This window comes from Ovis canadensis, chromosome 13 (genome assembly GCF_042477335.2).
Source record: "Ovis canadensis isolate MfBH-ARS-UI-01 breed Bighorn chromosome 13, ARS-UI_OviCan_v2, whole genome shotgun sequence".
In the NCBI taxonomy this organism is placed as follows: Eukaryota; Metazoa; Chordata; class Mammalia; order Artiodactyla; family Bovidae; genus Ovis; species Ovis canadensis.
This window is the reverse complement of record NC_091257.1, coordinates 70189099-70214839: the sequence shown is the minus strand read 5'-3', so window position 1 is coordinate 70214839 and position 25741 is coordinate 70189099. Positions and strand designations below refer to the sequence as shown.

Below are 25741 nucleotides of genomic sequence, written 5' to 3'. Positions count from 1 at the left end.
CCCGGGGCCCTGTGGGTCTGCATCCTCAACATGGGGGAGCCGGCAGAGGCCAGTGTCTGGAGAGACAGCTGGGAGGGCAGGGAGGCCCCACCTGACCTCGAGGCTCACGGAGAACAAAGCGCTACCTAAACCATGGGCCAGGTGTCTTCTGTGACACTTGTTACAATTCTGGACCATGTTTGATGCTCTTACTTTCAAAATAGTTCAACGACCAAAACCAGCTAGGAGAAGGGTGAGGGCTCACTTCAGGCACAGAATGTAGAGGATGCCAAAACTCAGAAATCAAGGTAAATGACATTTTAATGAAACCTTTTTCAGAAGTCAAAAGTGGCTTCAAACAAGACAAGCAGGCGTTAGCACAGCCCACAGCGGGACTCCACTCCGTGGCCGTGCTGGCCACACTCATCACGTCTCAGGCTCCAGTGGTCATGAGGCGGCCACACGTCACTCTTTCATGGACTTTAACAAGAAGGCTGTGCTCAGAGGCCTCCTGCCTGACACTAAATATAGTCCGATGTCACGGGGTGAGTGCCAGCCTGTGACCGACTGCCTCTGGGGTGTCCTGGCCACAGAAGGTGGCCACAGAAACCCAGTGCCCAGCCTGCAGGAAGCGGCCCTGAGTTGTCAGCAGTGACCTCAGATGACAGAAAACTGCACGGCAGATGCCAGCATCCACTTTCATCAAGAGGCTCAAGCACAGAGGGTGACAGGTTTGTTCTGTTTCGCATTTGCAGGTGGTGGGGTTCAAACACAGCAACCTTGGACCCCAGCTCCCCTCCTGAAAGCACTGTGTGAGCTCAACCTGTCCCATTCCAACACTGTCATGAGATCAATGAAAGGCTATCCCCTCCTGTCTCCTTTGAAGGTAACCTTAACTCTGTCAAAAATGCCACAACCACCTTGACAGGCAACAAGCACTCAATGTGGAAACCAAGTGGAAACAATCACCTTATCCCCAATCTGCCTGGCTCACTGGTCACTTCCCTCAGGCCCCCAGAGCCAGGCACAACCGGCCATGGCACCTGACTGCAGCTGCAGGGACCTGCCATGGGCCCTCACCAAGGTGGCAGAGAGCACCAGCCTCTTGGGGACTGTCTGGGGGAACTCACGTGGGGGGCCTTACTACCACTCCCCGCAGAGTCCCTACAATAGTATCAAGAGGTCCACACCCATGAGAGGGTGTCTGAGGGATGCCCCATATGCTAGGTGGTGAGTAACATAGGTCAAAGTACCAAGAGCACAGACACCCCCTGGCTCACTCTGGTCCTCTTCACACCAGTGCAATTCCCAAGCTTGTCCACACCCGAGCACAGGCAGCTGGAGGGCTGCAGGGACCCCCGGCACCTGGCTGAGGAGAGCCAAGGTCACCCCGGTTATCTCCCATCATCTCCCCCAGGGCCACCCAGAACAGGGAGGGAACACAGCATCCGCACAACATGAAGACCAAGGAGGGGGGCTGTGCCCCCATGGCTCCAAGCAGCAGACACAGCAGCGAGAGAGTCCTCCTTCCACCAGAACAGGCCGGGGGGTGCCTAAGTGCACACCAAGAAGTGAGGGGGGGAATGCAGGATCCTGCGGACGCCACCAGAGGACCTCAGCCCTCCTCATCAAGACAGACACCAGCTAAGTCACTGGGCTCTGCACAACGGTCAGGAGAGGGCGCCATCAGACCACAAACCTTGTCAACACCCATACCACAAATTAACAAGAGGAAGATCAGCAAGTCCACCAAGAACCACCACAAAAAGTCAGAAAATGAAATCCCACACCTATCAGGGCCAAATGCAATCTGGAAAAGTAAGCAACTATAAGACAATGCTTTCAACAAAAAAGTGTACTTACACATTTAAGAGTATGAAAATCACCTTGAATCAAAACCTCAAAATATAAGGGCAAGATGAATTAAAAGCCAGAAAGAAACGAGAGTTGACTGACTCAAGAAAGAAATGAGAAAAAAAGACAAAACTATCTCATACAAGAATATAAACTGTAAGGTGCTCAGGGGAGAAAAATCTTGAATAAAAATTCGTAAGAATTCAGAAGAAAAGCAGAAAAACAGAATAGAAAGGGGACAAAGGAAAAAAAAAAAATTAAAGGGCCAGGAAAACACAGGGTAAAGGAAGACACGGAAGGGGGACATGCACTGAGCCATTGGAGCTCCCAGAGAGGGAGGCAAACGTGAGGGCAGGAGTTTATACTAAACCATAATCTGAGGAAACTTTCAAGAAATGGAAACCAGAAAACCAAACCTACATGGACAAGGCAAGTGGGCACCTGGGAAAATTAACCCATAAAATCAACTTTGACAAAGCCTTCATAAAACTGTCAGTTTTCCAAGATAAATTAACCTGGAATCAGGCTTTCCCAAACCCATGCTGCTGCTGCTGCTGCTGCTAAGTCGCTTCAGTCATGTCCAACTCTGTGAGACCCCATAGACGGCAGCCCACCAGGCTCCCCCGTCCCTGGGATTCTCCAGGCAAGAACACTGGAGTGGGTTGCCATTTCCTTCTCCAATGCATGAAAGTGAAAAGTGAAAGTGAAGTTGCTCAGTCGTGTCCGACTCTTAGCGACCCCATGGACTGCAGCCTACCAGGCTCCTTCATCCATGGGATTTTCCAGGCAAGAGGACAGGAGTGGGGTGCCGTTGCTCTCTCCAAACTGAGCCACTAGGGAAGCCCATATACAGTAAGCAAGGAAAAGCATAAAAAACATCACTGAAAGCAAGCATGAACCAACATTTTTATATCCAACCTGACTGCCCTCCACATCAAGGCCACAGAAAAACCGTTTCAACTCACAATACGGAGGGGGACTCTGCACCTGAGCTTGGTGAGAGCTCGGCCACAGGTCAGGGTCATCCCAATGAAAGAGAGCAGAGAATCCACAGAAGGGAGAAATAAGCATTTATAATATAAACGCACAGCTGATGCGACAGCAAAACTGAGGCAGTGGCCAGATGACACCATGTGCCATGGCGAAATAGAAAGGACGTGACAAAGTGTGAGACGGAAGGGGTCTCAGCACCCTCCAGGGGGGCCGTGTGGCTGCCTGGGGCCGAGGAGAATGCGGACATGAGCTAAGACGCCCAACAGGAGACGCACGTGAAAACCTGGGGTAAAGACACCCAAACACATACAGAAGCGACCACCAGAGCAGAGACACAAACCTTCCTAAACACAATCATCTCAATTAGGGAGCAAAGACTACACATCACACCAAAACACAGCAACTGTGAACAAAAATCATCATCATAATCCTAAGAGTCTGGGACAGAGTCTGAACCCGCACGTCAGCTGTATCAACACAGATGACGGGCTTAACTCGCCTGTGATAGGAAAACACTTGCCAGCGCGACTCAGAAGACAGGACCCCACTGCACACTACACAGAGGTGCACCTACAGGAGGGGCCACAGGCCCAGGGGGAACAGAGGCTCCAGACCAAGGGGAACAGAAGAGCAGGGGAAACAGGCCTGAGGACAAGGAGACACCAAGCCCACGGGGCACAGACAGACACTCTGTGATGCTAAAAATCGCAACCGACCATGAAGATACAACACTTACAGATATGTACATATCAAATACCACAGCAACCCCCAGAAGAGCAAAACCTGCAGGAGATGCGAGTAGATGAAGACCGAGATGCTGACAAGGGTAACTGTGGAGCTCCACATCCAGCACAAAACCGGGTGGATGAAGATAAGCCAAGACAGTTGGTATAATCCATGACGTTCTGTAAACCCTATGAGAGCCGATACCCTGTCCTGAGAACGAGCACCCGCAGCGCGTTCACAAACACTGAGTATCCCTGCTGCCCAGCAGGTCTGCAAAACTCAACAGCATGCCAACACATGGTCCCACACGTGTCCCAGCTAAAGGAACCACGGCTCCAGGGAGACACGGCCGACCCCTGGAAGACGTGAGGTGAGCAGGAAGACGTGAGGTGAGCCTGGAACGTCTGTGCTGCGGGAAGGTGAGAAACCTTCCAAGGGCGGCGGGTTAAGTGAGAGGAGAGAGAAGCCAAGCACAAGGGGCCTGTGGTGACTGAGCAGGGCCAGGACAGGAGACCCCACTGCAGCCCCCGCCAGGACAGAGGCAGGTGAGGAATGGAAGAGGTGGGGCTAGCAGATTCCCCCAACAAAGGCCCAAGGAGCGCCCACGGCCCCGAGCAGGGAGCAGTGACACCGACCGGAAGGAACAGTGGTCGGGGGAGCACAGCCACAGAACTCCCCACAGGACGCTCATGGGGAAAGGAGACGGATTTTCCAGCAGGGACACCTGCAAGCCCAGCTCCCGGATGACATCAGCTCCGGAGATGGCGCGCCGAGGGCACAGCATGGCCGGGGCGGCACCCCAGCCACGATGCATCACCTGGATTTCACGGAGAGGAAACTGACAATGCACCCAGAACAGGAGACTGTCCAGCAAATAGCTGACACACACTCTTCAAAGTGTCAGGTCAGGAAAGACAAGGAAGCACGGAGGGCTACAGAGACCGAACACCAAGACAGGGCCCTGCAGCATCAGTGGAGAGCAGGAGCCATCAAGTACAGAGAAAATGTGCAAAAGCCACATCTGACTTAAAAAATCCAGACTACACAAAGAACCCTAAAACCTCAATAACAAGACGATCTTAAAAGGCACCTCACCAAGAAGATATGTAGATAGCAAATAAGCACATGAAGAGATGCTCCGCATCATATGTCATTAGAGAAACGCAAATTAAAGCAGAGAGACGCTACCACACAACCATGAGAAAGGCCGAAACCCAGAAGACCGACAACACGAGCGCTGGTGCGGGTGTGGAGCAGCAGGAACGCTCATCCAGCGCTGGGTGGGGACGGGAAACAGAGCAGTCACTTGGGCAGACAGTATGGCGGTTTATAGCAAAAGTAAATGTACACTCACTACACAAAACTGTGCCCCTTGGTATTTATCTGAATAAGTTCAAAACTCACACCCACAGAAACCTGTACACAGGTGTTTACAGCAGCTGAATTCATAACTGCCAAAACTCAGCAGCAACCAAGATGCCCTTTGGTAGGTGACGTTTAAGTAAAATGTGCATCTAGGCAATGAAACAGCGCCAAAATGAAGTGTGTTATCAAGCCATGAGAAGACATGGAGGAACCCAAAATACATTCAAGTACATGAAAGATGCCAGTAAGAAAAGGTTACATTCTGTCTGGTTTTAACTCTATGACACGGGCAAAGATAGAACTATGGAGTCAGTAAAAAGATCATGGGTTTCCAGGGAGTGGGGGAGGGAGGGATGAAGAGGCAGAGCACAGAGGATTTTCAGGGCAGTGAAAATACTGTGTGTGTGACGCTATGCAGGTGGATACATTAGTACATACATTTGTCCAAAAGCACAGAGTGTACAACACAAGAGTGAGCCCTGATATAAACTGTGGACTCTGAGTGGTGATGGCATGTCAATGCAGGTTAGTCAGCTGTAACAAATGCACCATCTGGTGGGGGCGTGGCTGATGGGGGAGGCTGTGCACGTGGGCGGAGGAGCAGAGGCATCGGGAAAACTGTACTGTACATTCAATTTGACCGTGAACCGAAAACTGCTCTAAAGTATGAATTTACTTATTTTAAATTGATTCTGAAAAACAAAATCCAGTAATGTCTTGAGTTCACAGTTACCACAGCACTACACTACTTCACATCATGAAGTTGAGTAAGGGGTACACGGAAACTCTACTCTTTATGTAACTTTTCTGCAAGTCTAAAATTGGCTCATAATAAACGTTCTTAAGACATAGCCTTAAGGATATAGTCCTAAACTAAAAGAAAAAATTAAGCATTCTCTCTGATGAAGAAAAGCACTTGAAGGACTTTTTTAAGCTCCAGATTTTGTGTTCGTTATCACACACAAAACTCACTTTTCCAAAAGTCCAAAATCAGGCACACCAACAATACATGAAACCACGCCCCCTGGGCCTTCAGTGACAAGTCTCCACTGTCTCCTCAAGGTGCTCTATCCCTCCCAACTCCACTCTCCTCCCCGCTAGTCTCCTTTGTAGATATTTCAATGCCTAAGACAGAACTTAATCAACATGCCCTTCCCCTAGGCCCTCCCCTGCCAGCACAGGGACCCAGCGGCCAGAGTGGTTGTGGGACTGGTTACATTGAACAAAAACAGAAAGAACCAAATATTCTGAGAAGAATGGGAACTTGACGTCTCACTGCCTGTGAAGGGACTCCTAAGGAAGGAAGGGGAGGAGCCTGGAAGAAGCCCTGAGGTCCTAGACTAGAATTTCAGGATCCACTGGAACACGTAGGGTCCTTCTAGATAGACAGAGGCGCACACGCGCACACGACTGTGCACAAACACACGTTCCAGTCTCTTGACTGCTGGGGCCTCCGGAGCCTGGGACAGGGACCCTGCGGCGACCAGCACGCACAGAGCTCAGATACTCGTCTCCAAATATCACCCTCCACTGCAGGGAAGCTCCCAGGTGCCACGTGGGGAGGGCAGGGGAGGCACAGTCACCCGGACACCTCTCATGCTTACAGGTTGAGGGCAACGTTTCAAAAGGATATAGAACCAGCTCGAAGAAGCTTCCACTGATCAATCTAGAAACAACGAGAGCATTGATTACACCCCCTGAACACAGCAGGATCCATGTGTCCACACACGGTGATGAGTGGATGGATGGATGGAGGAGGGTGGGAGGGAGGCTCTTCTTCACAGCAGAAGGCAACCAGTAAATGTGGGGGCATGATGGACACACAGCGCCACAGCGTGGCCCCTACCCTGGAGGTCCTGATGCAGCAGGAGCCATGCGTGGGTGCTGAGGCCAGGGGAGGGGTGACAGGGACAGAGCAGTGCGTGACTCTGGACCCCTCCTCACATAACACTAATAAACACCAAGGGACTAGGCAGCTACACAGTGGGGAAGGCTGCTTTCTTAACCAAGCACTCAGTCACATAATCAAGGCTAAGGTCACCAGCAACAAGAAGTCAATACTGTCGGCCTGATGACATTGAGGCTCGCCCAACAGAGCAAGAAGCCTGTCCTCTCTAACACCGTCAGGAATGCAGGCATCAGGCACAGGCTCAGAGCACATGCCAGCTGGACACTGCACACGCCCTGGACAGGTGGCGAAGCCCAAGCAGGTCTGGGGACCCTGGGCTATCAGGGTGTGATGTCCTGATTGCAGGCGGGAGGGGGTGCAGTAGTAACGAAGCAGGTGCAGCAGTAACGTCCAGCATCATCAGCATTTAGGGGTGACGGGATATCCATCAGGAAAAGATCTTGTACACATCATGTATAATACACAAGTGCACAGGCGTGTATAGAGAAGAGGTGCTGAAATAGCGGTGCTAAGTGTTCAGAATCGAGGATCTGGATATGGAGATTCTCACACTGCTCTTTCCAATTTTCTAAAGATTTGAAACTATTATAAATTAAAAGAAAACATTGAAAAACGTTAATCAATACTTTCTGGAAAGATGGTGCCAGCGGCATCAGAGGTTTTTAATCTTCCCAAAGGCCAAAGAAAATCCAGAGCAGCTAGGAAGCAACACCAAACGCCAGGAAGCAACACAAAGAACAAAACCAGTGGAGACGAGCTGCACGCAGCCACAAGCCTGGAGACTACCTCAAAACTGTGCGGAAGGCTGCCGGGCACCCATGCAGTCTCAAACCCATGGGGTCTTCACCAAGAAGAAGGGCAGGTTCACCAGAGAGCAGCCACGAGACCGGGCTGGTACTCTGCCTGTGACCAGCCAGGGGCCCACACAGAGGGGACTCTGTGAGGAGTGTACTCCTCTGAAGCCGAGCAGGACAGGACAGAGGAGACAAAAAGGTCCAGCTGAGAGTCGAGAGGGGCAGAGCCAAGAATCACAGACAGCACATCTGTCACCACGTGGAAGAGGAGCTCGGCAAAGCCAGCAAATCTTCAAACTGCCTCCTCCTGAGGTTTAAGACCGCACAGTTCACACGGAAGTGAACCACGAAAAGGCTGAACCCCAGACAAGCTGCCCTAAGGAAAAATGAGAATACGGAGCAGAACACCACCCAGAGAGATAATGGAACACACCAGAAACACAAGAAGAGATCAAAACTGTCATGTCTATTTCCAAACAGAGGCACTGAGAAAATGATACAATGCATGAAAGAACAACGTAAATCCGAATCAGCAAAACTTGGAAATAAGCTGACAAAGTCAAGGAAAAATTGGCAACAGAACAGAATTTCAGTTGAGAAATGAAGACTACACTAAAAAAGAGCCCAGGAGCAAATAAAACAAGACACTAAGGAAGAAAGAAGACAGTGAGGATGACAAAAAGCACCAAACTTTATAATTTAAAGTATTTTAATTTTGTTTTTTAAATATAAATTTATTTATTTTAATTGGAAAAAGCACCAAACTTTTTAAGAGAGAGATTAAAACGATCTAAGGGAACAGGCAAATACTGACGGGAGATATGAAAGACACAACATAAAAATAACAGGAATCTCTGAAGAGGAAAGCAAAAACAAAAACGGCATTCAAGAAGATGTTCCCGAATACAAAAACGTTCGAACTGCATGCTGAACAAACACAACCTCTCCCCAAGAACAACCACCTTTTGAGGGAAAAGAATTCTGTGGGCAACTTCAGGCAAGAAGAGCATATGAAACACAAGAGAAATAAAACCAGGCAGTCATCAGACAGACAGCATACCTTTTACACCAGGGGAAAATATCTAGTGTAACTACTTACTCAAGGAAGAGTCTCAAGCAAAGAAAATGTGAGCCAAGAATTTTATGGCTATCAAAACTGTCGTCAACATGCACAAATCTGGGGAACTCAGCCCCCAGGAAACATCCCAAAAGAATCCAACAGAGAATAAGATTTGGAAAACCAAATGACTAAACAGATACCCACACACACTAGTCAGTATTAACCATCCAGTTACTTATGGAACTAAGATTACCATGAAACAGCCGTGTGACGTAGCCAAAACACGCGCAAGTGACGGTCCTTGCTGGAGTACAGCCCACCCGACGTCCTCACTCCCGGTGTCCAGTCAAGATGCCAAGGCCTTTCCTAGGAGTAAGGATCATACCCTATGCAAGACCCACCCTGACCTCAGAGGGAAGGCAAATGTGCTGACTGAGCCCCGCTGGGTGGATTCCCACAGACCCTACTGAACAACAAAGCAAGACACAAAACACTCATGTTCAAGATGAGCAGCCAGTTGCTGAACTTAAACAAGCACTGACACTCTTCAGAGGATGATGATACATCGTTCACAACGTCCAGCATGCAAGTGGCAGTGACTAGACATGCAGAGAGACAGGAAGCTGTCACCACAGTTGCAGGGAAGGGCAGTCAACAGAGGTCAAGACAAGATGACCCAGATGCTGCATGTGACAAACCGTCAGAGCAGCTTTTACAAAGAGGCTCCAAGGATGACGGGAAAATCTGGCCTCAATAAGGAGCAGACAGGGAAATCTCAGCAAAGAATCAGCAATGATTAAAAAAAAAAAAAAGATCTAGGCAGAAATCCCAGAGCTGCAAATACGTCAACAAAGGAAAACTTCACTGGACAGGCAAGATGACAGAGAATCTGAAGATAGATCAGCAGAGGTTATCCGGTCTCAAACAGAGAAGAAAGTGATTACAGAAAAACAGGTACAGACTGAGACCCACAGGGCAATATCGGGAGAACTAACAGAGGTATACCTGGGAAACCCCACAGGAAAAGACTGAAACAGAGATAGGTTTGAGAACTAACGGCCAAAGTGCTGCAAATTTGAGGAGAAACAGTGAGCTACTGACCCAAGAAGCCCAGAGAAACCCCAGCAGAGGGCAAGGGAACCAAGTCTAAACAAATAAAGACAGCAGACTTCCAAGAAGCAAGACCGTCATCTTGAAACTCATGACCAACAGGAAACAAGGACTGAAAACCACAGTGGAACCCCAAATACTATGCAACAACTTCTTTCAGGATGCAGATGGTCACACGTTCATGGCTGTGTTCAGGTGTAGGAAAGAATAAGAGCTCTGTAATTCTGCAGAGCACACTGGGACACCTCCCATCTTCTTGGTGACCTGGAGCAAGATAACACGGCTAAATGAGAATAGGAGCTCCCTCGGAAAAGAGAGAGAGACCAGCACTAAATCAGGCCTCAGGAAATAGGGAAAATGTAAAGGCAGCTAAAATTCTCAGCATCGCTTATCCCTGTTCATCTGTCATTCTATTAAATTTAGTTATACGTATCTGGATTTGCTTGGCCTATTCAAGAAGGTGAGAGAAATTAACTTTAAAAAAACAGAGTTGAAAGAAAAAAACTGTGACTATTCAGGGAAAATTTCATTCAAAATTTTAAGGAGGAAATTCAACCACTTTCAAGTAAAGAAAAGCTGAAAGATCCCATCACCAAGCAGATTGCACTACCAGCAACACTAAATGCTGTCCTTCAAGCCAAAGAGAAATACTGCTGATGGAAACCTGGAACTCGAGGAAGGAACACAAAACATCAGAAATGGCAAGTCAGCAGGTAAATATAAAAGACAACATTCTCTTTCGTCCTGAGACTCACAACTGGCAGTTTAAAGAAGAAAATCATGATACTTTAAAGGAGGGTTTGTAATTATATATAAAGATACAAGAGCAAACAAAATGTGGACCAACAGAACCAGGCCACAGCTTTCCTTCGTGCTGGGATCTGGGCTCACCTCACGTCCACACCTCAAGGAAGGTCACTCTGCTGACTGACTGCCCCGCATGGTCTCCAAAGTCAGCCTAAAACTCATTGTATAAGCTACAGATTTCAAACCGCCTCCTGCAAAGGGATGGCTCAGGTGACACCCACAAATAGGCTGATTTGATATAAAGCATCGAATGTAAAACGTATTCTGAGGGCGGTGAGACAACATGTAAATGGTGCGAAAGCCTGACTCCCTGGAGGGTGAGCGGGAGGCTGATGCCCGAGGCCCTCCAGCCCCTGTCCCTGCATCCGAGTGGTACCTCTGGTCCCGATCCCGGTCCCGGGGAGTCCACTTTCCTCTTTTTCCGGGGCCCGATGGCGGCTAGTGCTGTGAGGTTGGCATCTCGCTGCCTCATCTGTGCCAGTTCTTGTTGCTGCATCTTTGTTTTGAAAAGCAAACAGAGACTGTCATTTCATGAACCTTTTTCTTACTACAAGAAGAAAGTAGTAAGTCTGTCTTTCTTACAGACACCAAAGGGTTTTCCATATTTTTCTAAATTAAACTTTTAGTTTGACTTTTTTTTAAACAGTAAGCATATTTTACAATCAAAAAAGTAGTAAAGCAATAATAAAAAAATTTTTTTAAAGCTCAGAAAACATGAGCAAATTTTGAGAGTATAGAGATCGGATACCCTGAATGAGAAATTACCATGAAATGTAAAAGCAGGACACAAACGGTTTGCACAGGCAAACACCTGGAGAGGTGTCAGTCACTATGTGGAGGCCCACTGCAGGTATGCCATCACTTCCTCAGCCCCTCTCTTACCCATCAGCGTTCAGGCTGAATACAAACACACTTTCCAGTGTGCCATGCAGGTTCCTGGACTAGAAAAGCTTACCTCCTTTGCCTTCTGTTTCAACCTTAACTGTTCTGGATCTTCTTGTCTGGATCGAGACTATTTTTTCAAACAGGTAAAAAAGAAAAATAAGTTATGACCTAAACATTTCTCACCTGACAAACATGTTATCTTATTCGTGACATAACAAAATCTAAGTCTTACAACAGAGAATGTCAAATTTTTTAAATGCTTCTGGCCAAAAGATGAAAATTTATCATCACAAAAAACAAACATTTTTGAGAAAATCAATACCACTTGGACAGAAGAACCATCATGTGGCCTGTGGCAGGTCTGCCAACTGCAGAATCTGATGTGATATGGCATGAGAATGGTGGCTGCAGGGCTCCACTCAGCTAGGGGACCTGCCCACACAGTGAGTGGCCGCTGCTGTTGGAATGCTCCCTGTCGCATGCACCGTGTCATGAGGTCACCCTCAAATACTGCTCGGGCTCCGGGACACCCCAAGCATGTGTATGAGCGCTCAGGCTCCGGGACACCCCGAACGTGTGTGTGAGCGCTCGGGCTCCCAGACACCCTGAGCATGTGTGTGAACGCTCAGGCTACCGGACACCCCGAGCGTGTGTGTGAGAGCTCCGGCTCCCGGACACCCCGAGCGTGTGTGTGAGAGCTCCGGCTACCGGACACCCCGAGCGTGTGTGTGAGTGCTCCTGGACACCCCAAGCGTGTGTGTGAGTGCTCCTGCTCCTGGACACCCCGAGCGTGTGTGTGAGTGCTCAGGCTCCCAGATACCCCGAGTGTGTATGTGAGCACTCTGGCTCCCGGACACCCCGAGCGTGTGTGTGGGCACTCAGGATGGAGATGGGAAAACTGAGTGAGCCGCAAGCACTTGCCTTTGCTGCCCGCATTAAGATCTCTCTTTCCTGTTCGTCTTTTCTCTGTTTTTCAATTTGATCAAGCTGTTCAAAAAATTTGAGCTGAGCCCGGACATCACTTGCCTGTTCGTATCTGTCATCATCCTACAAAAAAGTGAAAACACTGTTTGTCATAAACTTGGGAGCCCAGCCAGACAGTCAGCGTACCACTTCCGGCCTCCCTTGGCCCAATCCCCAGGCTGGTGCACAGACTCCAACGTCCCCCCTCCACCTCCCAGCTCCACATCTGATAAGTGCTCTGGACGCTCACATGCCATCACAGGTGAGTCTCCTTGGGGCTCACAGGGAAGTTTCCATTTTACACACTTTGGCCATCACTTTTTTTTTTTTGGTGCCAAAATCCAGGACCGAACATCACTTGATTTTTTTTTTTAAGTGACAGCTGAAATTTTTATAGTAACATAAAAAAAATTTTTTTTAAAGCAAACGGCTACACGCTTTTATTCCAAACGCTGTTCTGAAGGCAGTGCCTGGTAGGGCTCGGCAGGCACCTGGCTGCTCCACGGTGCCCTGAAAGTGGACCTCCACAGAACAAAACGGAGTGCTGTTCCAAGTCACAGGTGGGCGGGATCCCCTCGGCTCTACAGGGACAGCTGGGGCCTCAGGTGCAAGGATTCCGGGGGAGTGGGTAGAATGGGTGGAAGACTCCACCCACTGCAGAGCTGAAGAGGCCCCTGCCTGGACCAGCAGATCAGCTCTTTAACCCAGAGGCCAGGTCCCCTCGGGATCCTCCTCCCCAGCCAGGTGGATGGCACCCAAGGGTGCCATGAGGCTGAAAGCAGTAGCCTCTTCCCCAAATCCAGTTCTGGGAAAACTCGAAACAGGCTGGACACTTGGCTGCCTAACAACAGGGAGTGTCCCCCAGGGAAACGGCAGTTACCTTGTAAGAGAAGTTCTTCTGCTGGGCCGTCTCCGATATCTTCTCCACCAGGTTCTGCAGCCTCTGCTGCGTGGCATGCGACACATAACTCACCACGTCTGGGTGCAACTCCGTGATGCCATGTTTCTTCCCTGGGGACAGGCAGCACTTTACCATCACTGGAGCTCTGTTCTTCCCTTCACTGTCTTCCTCTTATTCACTGGTTATGGCTTTGTGCAACCCGAGGGCACCCCAGGCAGGCCTGCAGGGGAGGGGGTCTACACCTGCTTCCCTGAGACCACCACTGTTCCACCCCATGGAAAGCACAGCCCTGGCAAAACAGGTGACCAGGAACAAGGTGTGTCCCCCAGCCCAGGACAGCGCCACACTGAGCATGCAGTTGTGGTCCTCGCCAAGCCCACACGGGGGGGCCGACATCCCAGGGCTGTACCTATTTCTAATATCCTTCTCTGCAGAGGTGCCGGGAGTAGGAAGGTCTCGTCTTTGCAGGACCTCGTCAGGGTGCCCACCAACTCAGAGTTTGTGGCCAATATCCTCGCGCTTTCTTCTGACAGGTTCACTCCAGCCATGGACGCTACGTCATTGATGTCATCATCGTCCCTTCAGGAAACAAGAGGCAGCGACTCTTTAACTCAATGAGGGGTAGAACTCTGCGAAACTCTGACCCTCGAGCACCACTTTCTAACCACTGGAAAGGCACTAACTTATCCTGCATCCTCCTGACCCCCGCCTGGAACCTGCAGCCTCGCGAAGCACCTGGTCACTGTGGAAGAATTGGTTCTAGACAACAAGACCTGGGCGCTGGGCGTGCTGCTGCCATTGTGTATCACTGGCCCCAGGGCAGGTGGGCAGCCCCAGCTGTGGCTTTCCCAGAACTGTCACCTGACTGTTCAGCAGGGACCCAACCCCACCAGGCCCATCTGGTTGACCTGCTCTGCATAGCTGGCTCCCTCACCTGCAGAAGGAAGCATGGCCTCTGGGAGCCCTCGTTTCTTTCCTCTCTGACCCACCAGTAGACGTGTCTCCCAGCTCCACAACCTCCCTCACCCTCATGAGCATCCTTCCCACCCTGCCTGGCCCCCACCTCCTCGTCCTGCCTGGAGCCCAGCTCTAATGTGGGCCCCGAAGGCTCCCAGTGCTGCCAACACCAGGCCTGCTCCCTAACCGTTTGGGGCCGGAGCGTCTGTGAAGGGAAGGACCAACAGGCCCCCAACATGTGCACACTTCACCACCTCTAGACTGAAACCAGAGGAGATAACACAGCCATTCCTAGGGCAACACTCAGACCAGCTGCCCGTCAAGAAACCAGAGTGCAGAACCTCTAAAGGCTCTGAAACTGATGGGAGGTCACAGGATGGGTCCTCTATGAGGACCAAGATGCACTCAGAAGGCTGAGCCGTCGTATCTCAGAAACAAACCTCCTGCCAGCTTGCACAGAGTCAGCTGGCTTGCCTTCCCACCCTGTGTCTGCAGCAAACCTCCCCGAGTTGCTTAGTGGGAAAACACACGCATGGAGATCAGAGCTGAGCGTGGAGGGAACACAGCTTCAAAAGGTGCCACAGAGCAGTTGCTCCTAGGCACAGGCCGGCACCCACGTGGCCTTCCCTCTGGCGCCTCTAGTGCACACTCCTTACCGAAACGAGCCTCCCCCGGGCTCCTTGAGTTTATTTTTCTGTGCAGCAGCAGCTTGTGCGGAGACAGTAGAAAGAGCTTTGGTTCCAGGTAACACAGCAGGTTTCACCACAGGGACTGCAGAGCAAGACGCAAGAGTGTACCCCCTGCACAGACTCGCGCCAAGGCTGAGTGGGCCGAGGGAGGCCATTACCCCCAACCCGCCACGAGGAAGATTCCTAAACCGTAAGAAACACCGTTACTAACTCTAAACTAGAGTAAAAATGCAGGGAGCCTCTCTCAAGCACTTATTTTCCTGCACTTCATCAAACTTTTCGAGGTGTAAGAATGACTGCTGGTAAGGAATCCCGTCCTCTAAAAACCATGCTGCCAGGGTGGGGACTGAAGGGCACATGTGAAGCAGCCAAGCTTGAGCTGTGAGTGCCACAGTGATGAGGACCAGGCGGACAGGGTCAGGCGCTCACCTGGCTGCAGCTGGTTCAGCTGGATCTGCTGGGGCGTGGTGAGCACGATGCGGTTGTGGGGCTGCCGGAGCGCGACCATGGGCGTCTGCGTCAGTGTCACCTGCGGCGGCCGGATCAGCGCTCCAGGCTTGGGTGGTGGCTGGATCACCTGGAGAGAGCCCGCGGGGCGCGTGAGCACACACCCCCACCCCCAAGGGGGCTGCCGGCACCCATCCCCAGCCCAGGGTCCCGGCCGTCCAAAGGGACCAAGCAGGTTGGATGGTACCCCAGGTCTAGTGCCTCCACACCACCTCGAGCTCCTGGAGCAGAGCCGCATGTGGGGCCCTGAGGTCAGCACCCAGGGGACACGGTCCGGAGAGCTTCTGAACCAGCGGGAACAAGCAGCTTCTCCCCAGATGCCAGCACGGGTGCCAGGGCCGCCTGAGACCCACCACAGCCTCAGGCCAGATGCTCAAAACCCAGCTTCTGAGTTTTACAACAGTCACCTGGGGGCTTGCCCTGTGCTACAAGCACTCGAGGAGGAGGCTGGGGGGGGCGGTGCCCTGGACCACATTATCTCTGCGATAAATCCTGTGGAAATTCACAACATCCGGAAGAACAGATACACGGTGGCCCCCAGAGGTGCAGGCCACGTTTTGGCACAAGCTCAGGGAAAACCTCAGGGTTTCCTGTCCCCACAGGCTTCAAGGGCAGCAGGTGATGATCGCAGTGCCTGACTCTGCTGTGTCTCATCTTTCTGCTGCAATGAAGCATGATTAAAGCAGAGCCCTCCCCTCTGGAAGAGGGGCTCAGGGAGCCCTGCCCTCACACTGGCCCAAGGCACACCGGCTCCAGCCGTGGCCAGCAGACACTTCTCCATCTCTGTGGAGCCCATCTCCCTCACCATCAACGAAGGCAGAAAGTAACACAGATTTCAACTTGAGCAGGTGAGAAACCAGGACTCCGCTCATGACTCTGATCACCCACCTGAGTATCAGTTGGGCGTTATCATAAAATACACACTCTACAACCTATGAAAGTAACACAAAGACCTCCATTGTTTTATTAAATATTTTAACTGTCTATAGGAACATTCAAAAAAATCTAAGATCATGGCATGTGGTCCCATCACTTCATGGCCAACAGATGGGGAAAAAGTGGAAACAGCACCATATTTTCTTTTCTTGGGCTCCAAAATCACTGCAGACAATGATTACAGCCATGAAATGAAAAGACACTTACTCCTCGGGAAAAAAGCTATAACAAACCTAGACAATGTACTAAAAAACAAAGACATCACACTTTGCCAACAAAGGTCCATATAGTCAAAGCTAGTTTTTCCAGGAGTCATGTACAGATGTGAGAGCTGGACCATAAAGAAGGCTGAGAGCTGAAGAAGTGATGCTTTTGAACTGTGGTGTTGGAGAAGACTCTTGAGAGTTCCCTGGACTGCAAGGAGATCAAATCAGTCAATCCTAAGGGAAATCAACCTTGAATATCCATTGGAAGGACTGATGCTGAAGCTGAAGCTCCAATACTATGGCCACCTGATGTGGAGAGACGACTCACTGGAAAAGACCCTGATGCTGGGAAAGACTGAAGGCAGAAGGAGAAGGGGACAACAGAGGACGAGATGGTTGAATGGCATCACTGACTCAATGGACATGAATGTGAGAAAGTTCTGGGAGATGCTGAAGGACAGAGAAGCCTGGCATGCAGCAGTGCACGGAGTGGCAAAGAGTTGGATACCACTGAGCAACTGATAAACAACAGTAGGAACAAAGGACCTTCCCAGGTGACGCAGAGGTAAAGAATTTGTCTTCAGTCCAGGAGACACGGGTTCGATCCCTGGGTCAGGAAGATCCCCTAGAGGAGTAGTGGCTAGCCACTCCAGTATTCTTGCCCAGAAATCCCCATCGACAGAGCAGCCTGGAGGGCTACAGTCCATGGGGTCACAACGACTGAGCACACACACGCAACTTAGGAACAAAACCCCTTTGAAACTGGAGAGAAAAAAAAAGCAGCAACTGCCTCTCTATGCTTGGCGAACTCCACCTGCCTGCCGGAGCAGGTTCAAGCAGAGACGCCTTCTCCACAGCTGCACAGCCAGAACCTGGATCGGAACCACACACCAATCCACCATCAGCAGCTGCAAACCTGGGAATCTCCAGGCCCCAAACCATGGCTGCAGAGCTGGGTCCTAAGCCATGAAAACTGACATGCCCAACACTCAGCACTTGCGTTGGTTCCGTGTGTTTGGGCCATGGCTCCTGATTGAAGACAACGCCCGGCTGAGATGCACCACACACACGCTGTGTCCATTTAACCCAGGGACACCCTGAACCGTCGTACAGATAACGGACATGCCAGAGGGTAGAAACCGACAGGCTTACTTTGCTTTACTGAGAAATCAACTACGAACCTGCAGGGCCCTCATCTCAACCTGACAGTTCACTGCTCAGGATTTAACACCCCAAACTCCCCCTGCCAGTTTCTCTGGGCCGTGGGCAGGTGGGCGGGTGGGGAGCAGGGCAAGGCTCGGCCTTCATACCAGAGGAGTGGGCTGCCCCTGCTTGCCGACGCCCACCTGTGTGGGCTGCGTGAGGCTGATGACAGGGGGCTGGAGGGCGCTGGTCACGGTGGCCGCCGTCTTCCCGGCCGTGCGCTGGACCGAGCCACTGAGCACCACGGCGGTGAGCGCAGTGGTAGCCTGTGAGGCCGGTGGCTGCTGCTGGCTCTGCTGGATGAAGGCTGCGGAGTCGGGGGTCAGCTGTCTCAAGGCGGGCAAGCTCCTCTGGGCGGAAAGACAGACATGGGGTCGGCTGGCAGCACGACCCCTTCCTCTGACCCAAAAACGCAGGACCCTGAGAACAGGCCCCAGCGTCGGTGTGGGGCTTCAAGGGGCCCAGGGTCAGCACCCCACACTGTCACTGCCGCTGGGCAGGGCCACCCTCAGTGAGGACTGGCTGGAAACGTTTCAACACCAACCAGAAGCGGCATTTCTGACAGGCGGTTAAAGCACATTTAGGGCAGCAGAGGCGTCTGAGCGACACCTGCCTCCCAGCAGTGCGGCCCCCTTCAGCCTCGGGCATACTGGCCGCCCTCTAAGGGGACAGGGCCCTTCTGGATCCTCAGGTGCAACACGACATTGTGGTAGCAGCAGTGGGGGTCTCGAAACTTACAGGAAAGCCTCCAGAAAGAAAACTTGACAGCCTGCCTCAGGGGCTTGAAAGCTGCAGATGCACGGGTGACAACCGTGCGAGTCCACCCCTCCCCAGAGGAGCCCGCCCACCCCCACCCAACACTGGGCGCCCGCAGCGGGCTTCGGATTACCTTCAGGAAAGGCACAAGGTAAGGTTGAGGTGAAGAATTAAGTTCTCGGTATAACCTACTAGTGAAATCTTCTGCTTCGATTTTTCCATCCTGAAAGACAAAATTCACATTAAAATTCCTCTGTGAATACAAATTTGCACACATGTATCTTTATTCAGTATTTCTCCAGGTCTCAAGTTTTACAAACAGTTATTCCTCCCTCCTGGCTGTGGGCTCAACTGTGCCATTCCTCAACTTTCTTACTACCACTGCACATCAGGCATTCTGCCAGGAGACAGACAAGCCTAAAGGTACCCCTGAGACCAAGTTAGAAGGTAAGGCAGGCCAGCGACACCCTTCCCTGGAGAGACCACACCTACACTGAGACCCCAGAGTAGCTGGGGCGCCAGAGAGAGAAGCGCGTGCCCAGATGAGAAGGGCCACAGCAAGCGGGCATGAGCCCGGGAGGACCAGAGGTGGGCAGGGACGGGGCAGCACAGGTGCCCTGGAGGCGTGAGCACCGACCCGGCTGGCTCTGCCCACACCCAGGAGTCCTATGAGACAAGGTGCCTACCTGCACCCTCTCACGCAGGGTCACCTCCCACCAGCCTCCAAGCCCGGGACTGACTGGGCCCAAGTCAAGGAGGGAGCAGTCAGGGCTGCAAAGAGGGCAGGATGGGGGTCCCAGAACCCTGAGAAGGGCGCAGCACAGGGGGACAGCGCCAGGCTCTTTTGGGAAGTGAGAGAGACGTGAGATGAGCCCGTGCTTCCAGTCCCCGGAGGGGCTTCAGACAAGGGGCCGTGGGAAGAACGAACAGCATGTTTTAACTACAAAGGTTCATTAGAAGGTAAACTGTAATTGAAACAAACAAAAAGCTGGGAGTTCTTGCTCCTCTCAGGAGGTGAGACTGTTTTTCAATCTCTTAGTTTCCTGAAAATATGTAAGGCGTGTCTGAAGTGATCATTTCTGCTGTGATAGCGCAACTTCACTCCCTTCCAGCCCCAAACCCACGTGTCCAGCACAGGGGCAGCTGCCCTCCAGCTAGAGCCCATGGCATGGAAAGGAGGCTGCAAGCGGAGGGTCAGCGCTGACAAACCCAGCGGCAGCAGGACAGAAATGGCCATCAGCCCGTGTGCTAAACCACCAGGCTTCCTGGACAAAGAAACCGAGAGCAAGGAAAGGGGGAAGGAGGGGACTCCAGGTTAACAGCGACACGGAGGCAGCAGCCAGAAGTGAGCCTGACGACTGGCCAAGCCCTGCAGGTGACACTGGACTCAGCTTCCAGGAGCCTGGGGGCTGCAAGGGTCTCCAGGTTCCCAGGCTATGTCCAGGAATCGGGACTAAATACCTATGAGACTGGGGAGGGGCTGCGGGCAGCAACACGGCACAGCAGATGCAAAGCCAGGTAAGAACTCAGGACCCGCAAAGCCTTCAGCTGGCCCGCAACAGCTCGTCACTCTGCCTTCCGCTTCCGAGTCACTCAAAACCCTCCGTAGAAGACGTGGAGGAATGAGAGGGAAAGCCCTTAAAACACCCACCATCTCTTTGGTGAATTCACATCACTCCTGTGTGGCCAGCACACCAAGTGACTGACATGGAAAAGGAGATGCTAGGAGAGCTGTCCAGGTGCGAGGCTCCGAGAAGCCAGGGGTGAGAGTGTCCGGACAAGGGGAGAGGGGCCCAGACTACGGCCGCCGCCACCCCCGCCAATAGCCAAGTACTGCACTCTAAGGAAGGGGCCGGCGTGTGGGCTCTTACCAGCAGATTCTGTACCAGTTCTTTCACATTAGCGGCCGTCTCTGTAGACTGTTTACCAGACGAAGCCAGTTTTATTAACGTAGATAAAAAATTTTTACATTTCTTCACGTTTTCCATAGTTTCCTGGATAGAAATTAAGAAGGTATAAGTGAAAAACTCTTACAAAGCAGACTGTTATCATAGCCTTTGGTTTAACTAAGTTGTTGCGTATCATACAAGAAATGTATATTTCTTCTCTAAAATGTCTTTCAGAAAGATGCAGTTACTCTCATCGCCTGATGATGGGAGTATAAGCCAAAACATGTGCTCCCAAGGCACAGATCAAATTCACAGCTCACTTAGCCCAGCAATGCTTTCAGAAATGTAACTGATAAATGCAAAAAGACAATCTACAAGACATTCACTGTGATGTTGCTTATCATAAAGAAAAACTAATACCTAAGTGCACAATAAAAGGAACAGAATCATGACATAGCTACTAAAAAAGATGCTGAAAAACACTCAGCAAAGAAACATGAAAAAGTTTTAAATCACAAATAGAGCACAATCCCACTGGTTTAAACACTCATCCACATGTAGGAAAACTGCTGGAAATAAACCTGAAGGGGATGATGCCACTGCTCTGGCAGGCTACAACTGCTGTGCAGGCCCCGTCGTCCCTGAATGCAGCTGCTCTGGGCTTCATCAAACAGACATTCCCACAGTCCGAAAGCCTGATGCAGGATGCTGGAGCCCCGCTGCGGCCCTGCAGAGGCCACTGCCCTCAGACCCCGTCATGTACGGGGCCATGGAAACCCCGATGGCTCCCCACGTGCAGGCTGGGGCAGCATGACCACCACACACAGCCCCGTGGCTCCCGAGGCGGCTCTCACCGTGGCAGCTGTCGAGGTGGTGGTGGCCCCTGGGACCGTCCGCTGAGGTGTCACCGTCTGAACAGCTGTCGCCGTCCCAAGTGAGGTTGTCTGAGCAGCGCCACCCAAAACAAGCTGAGGCTACGAGAATCCAAAGCATGAGGTAAACAGATGGCCTCCGTGAGACTCCCCGCAGCGGGCAGGCCCCACAGGACCTGAGACCTCAAGGGACCATTTCAGCCCCACTGCTGTATCCCCAAGAGCTGCCACCCTGAGCACCAAGGAAGCAGCGCTTTGCACCTGCAGCAAAAACTGACAGAAGCAAAGCCAACGGCCAGAAGGAACCTGGCTATCAGGAGTCAATCCGGAGTGTCACAGGGAGGCCAGGACAAGTAACCTTTTCATAGCCACCCAGATCACATTTCAGAAATTAAAAGGAAAAAAAGAAAACAGAGACACAGACTGAAAAGCCCATCCCCTGGCTCGTGCAGGGAGGCTGGCGACAAGAAATCCAGTGTGTCACACAGGCAGACCTCCCCCCACAGGGCAGCACCGGGACTCACTGGGGTCCCAGGCTCCCCTCCGCTGCCACAACACCCTTCTCTGCTCCCCCAAAGCGAGTCACATCCAGAAACGCTCTGGAAATGGTTTTCGACCAGGCAGGGGCTCAATGTAGTTGGTGCTGAGACGGAGGGGTGACTTTGCTAAACAAATACATTTAAACAAACGAACAACTAGACACCAAACAACAACTGGGCTCGTCAAACTCTCGCAATTCCTAACCCTATGTGAGCAATCGTACACAAGTTCACGGCTTCTTTATTGTAAATTAGCACTCTTCCAATGTAAAAATCTAGACTTCTCCAATTTTTCAAACTTTCTTATGACTTTGGAAAGTAGGGGGCAGTATAACCCTGAGCATGACTCGCGTGCGGCTGCTCTCAGCAAAGCAGGTCCTGGAGCCTGCCCTCCAGGAGGTGCTCAGATGGTGCTGCTCATGGCGGGCAAAGGGACAGGGGGGCCCTGGGCAGGCAGCTGTCTGCAACCTCAGGCTGTAAACACTGGTTTCCCACGAGTAATGTCAGTCAGAAGAGATGGTGGGCTTTCTTTATCATTGATGTTTTCTTTCACTTGTAACATTAAGCACTTACTACTTTTGTAACAAGAAAATGGCAAATAAAAAACTTCAGAGAAAGAAAAGGGAGAGAACCGACCAGAAGGCATAGCAGAGCTGCTTCTGGACGATCAGAAACAGCCAGGGCACATCCCGTTCTTGGAGGTTTTCATTTCATTTCTGTCAAGATGCTCCCCTCACACGTGCTCCCACTAGCCCCATGAAAACACCTTCCACCTGGACAAGACTGAGACGGCAGACAACCTGTTCTGATAAGCCTGGTGCAAACGCTCACTGTGAGCTTCACTACCTTCTCAGAAAAGGCTCCTCTCTCTACAACTGAAGCCCCAGACACTCCAACCAGGCTGAACTCGGCCAGACGACTCCCAACCCCAGGAAGCACCACTGCCATGCAGCTCCTGTCGCAGGAAGAGACCACCGAGCTCGTCTACTTGGGACCAACTGGCCCTCCAGCTGCTCTGAAAGCAGTGTTACGGCTGCGGGCACCAACAGACAGATGAGGACAAGACCAGGCCAAGCGGGGAGACCAAGGCGAGTGAGGAGGCCAAGCTGGCTGCACTCAGGATCAGGGCCAGAAGCCCCCACACCGAGCTGCCGGCACCCACCAGGGAGGGTGTTGTAATAGCGACACACAGTAACACACACACAGCGAGGACACAGCCTCCTCGGTGCAACACACACACACTATGTAGACTGTTTCTGCTCCAGAGACACTGCACCATCAAACGTCAGCAGGTGACGTTTTTTAATTGCGCTTCGGGCACAGTGAGAGGCTTCTGAAAGTGCGGCTGGTGCTAAACTCTGTGTAGTTTTAGAGAAGCCTGGCCTCTCCTGCACCGGTGGGCAGAGAAAAGGCACTTTATTCCAAAGCATCTCCTGCCCCAAATCCCGAACCCTGGCATCCAGCACCCAAACTCGTGAGGCCCGACCCCTGACCCCAGCATCAAGGGCACCACCCAGCCCCCAGCTCACCTGAACCCCGGGCGAGCGCTGCAGTGCGGTGCTGGGCTGTACCGTCGTCTGGGCCTGAGACACCTGCTTGATTATGGTCGTTGGGGTCACCTGCCGTGCAATAATGGGGGTCCCGGGCGCCTGAAAAACAAGGAGTTGTTGCCTAAAAGCTGGGAAGTGAGAGGCAGCACACCACACGGTCCTTTCTTCAGCACAGAGAGCACACCTGGGCCCCCAGGGTAGGCGCCAGTGTCAGTGAAGCCCCCTAACTGTCACCATATAACTGTAACACACTCCTTAGCAGAGCCTCCCACATGGTCTTCAAGGGAAGCGTGTGTCTGGGAAATCAACACTTTGATTTCCTGTAATCACACAACAGTCAAAGTGAACATCTTATAAACATCTGATGGAACGGACCTCCACAGACCCTGGGAGCTGCTCAGGGCTGTTTCAGATGCTCAGGGAGGGGCCCCTCTGTCTACAGCGCAGGACACCAACTCCAGGGGATGCGGCTGTAGTCACAGGACGACAGAGCCGTCAGGACCACTCTAGTCTCCATGTTGGTCTCTGCCCAGTCAACCAGCTCGGAAGGGACAGAAAGGCACCAGGAGGCAGAACCTGGGGGAGGGGAGAGTCCCAGGCACTGAACCTGTCCTCCTGTCACAGCCTCAGTGAGGGGGCACAGCCTGGGGGTGGGGGGAGTAGCCCCCAAGGCTCACACATCTATGTGTGGTAGGGGGCGCTGTTTAACATAGTTCTGCAAAGCTCCTCTGCGCACCCCCTGGTCACAACAGCTAACGAGGCTCAGGACTCACTGGGTCCCGTGCTCAAGTGTCCTAACCATCCGTCATGGACCTACAGGCGGCAGGATCTGCACTTTGCAGAGGAGGAAACGGAGGCGCAGGAGGGGTGTCACAGGAGGGGGTGTGGCGGAGGGGTGCAGGTGGAGACCTGAGCTCCTCCCAGGGCAGCCAAGCCATCCCACCCCCCACAACCCCCCGGAGGCTGGGCGCGTGCTCACCTGCACGGTGGAGATCTGCACGGGAGGGGCACTTGTGGGGGTGGCCGGGCGCGGCGCCATGGTGGTCTGCGGCTGTGCCTGGGCATGGGCCTGGGCCTGCATCTGAGCCAGGGCCTGCTGAGGGATCATGAGCAGCTGCCCATTCTCGCTCCGCACGAGGACCATACCTGGGGGGCGGGGGAGAGGGCTGGTGTCAGGAATGCGCCCCAGGGCCCGACTCCACAGGGAGCCAACAGCCCTGAGGAGGAGAGGGAGCTGCTGTGAACCCCATCCCTGGGCTCTGAGCACACCTGCCAGCAGAGATGGCGCACAGGACGACAGAGACATGAGAGGAGTTTTCACCGATTCAAGGAGTAGCCATCACCCAGGCAAGTGGAGCTCCTCACACCTCGTCCACCCCACAGCACCCCGCACCGGCCTGCAGGTCAGGAGGCCAGGGCCTGGCAAGAACCCCCATGGCCAAGAGTGCTCCCCACATGGGCTGCCTGACTGCCAAGTGCACAAGGCACCAGGTGTCTCAGGAGAGGTCGCAGCTGGAGCCTCAGACCCGAGTCCTGCCCAGGAGCAGGTCACATCCCAAGCCCGCCACTGGCTCTGGGGGAGGCAGCCTGGCCTCTTCTCCCATCAGGTCCCCATCCCTGGGTACTAGGCTGGACCTCAAGACAGCATTGCCCACCACTCACACGCCTGGGGCCGTGCCTGGAGTGCCCGAAGCCCAGACACTCCTTCCAGGAACAGGACCCCTTGTGTGTCCATGGTGACCTGGGATCCCCCTCCCCAACAGAGACACAAGACACGGAGGACCACTCACCCTTCATGGGGCTCCAGCTACATCACTGGAAACCAAATCCTAGCAGGCAGTGTGACATTAATTCTAGCTTCTAAAACCAGCACCAATTACATCCTAGATTCCATTAGAAACAGTAACACAACTTTCACACAATTTCCCATGACGGATTAGCGATGGGGCTGAAAGGGAATCCTATGAACACCTCGCCCCAAACCCAGGCTCGCAGAGGGTGGGCACAAAGCACCCCACAGAAGAAGGACTCAGCCGGACAGGGGTGTGGCCCAAGGAGCCCGCTGAGTGGGAAGCCCCACAGGGACAGCTGAAAACCTCAAGGCCAAGAACCTTCTGCCAGCCATCACAACAACAGGTGTTCCCTGCTGAGCCAGACGGGAGCTCCATCCAATGTACACATCTGAGAAGTCTTTGGAGCTGCTGGTCCTGGCTCCTTCAACACCCACCATCACATCAGGAAATACAGCCTTTCCCTAGGGTCACATCTGCAACTCTCGATCCAGAAGAACC

At 52.3% G+C, this 25741-nt stretch overlaps 1 protein-coding gene across 1 annotated transcript in view; it reads right to left on the bottom strand.

Annotated features, from left to right (window-relative positions):
- Positions 1 to 25741, bottom strand: part of TAF4 (TATA-box binding protein associated factor 4) — a 65190-nt gene that overhangs the window by 2800 nt on the left and 36649 nt on the right. The window contains exons 3-15 of the mRNA XM_069546792.1: positions 24430 to 24596; positions 23430 to 23549; positions 21344 to 21463; positions 20472 to 20594; positions 18734 to 18823; positions 17952 to 18194; positions 15422 to 15569; positions 14960 to 15074; positions 13756 to 13925; positions 13326 to 13456; positions 12404 to 12529; positions 11553 to 11609; positions 10974 to 11093 (exon numbers count right to left, since the gene is read on the bottom strand). Of these exons, the coding sequence (XP_069402893.1) occupies positions 10974 to 11093; positions 11553 to 11609; positions 12404 to 12529; positions 13326 to 13456; positions 13756 to 13925; positions 14960 to 15074; positions 15422 to 15569; positions 17952 to 18194; positions 18734 to 18823; positions 20472 to 20594; positions 21344 to 21463; positions 23430 to 23549; positions 24430 to 24596 (1730 nt within the window). The remainder of the gene's footprint in view (positions 1 to 10973; positions 11094 to 11552; positions 11610 to 12403; positions 12530 to 13325; positions 13457 to 13755; positions 13926 to 14959; positions 15075 to 15421; positions 15570 to 17951; positions 18195 to 18733; positions 18824 to 20471; positions 20595 to 21343; positions 21464 to 23429; positions 23550 to 24429; positions 24597 to 25741) is intronic.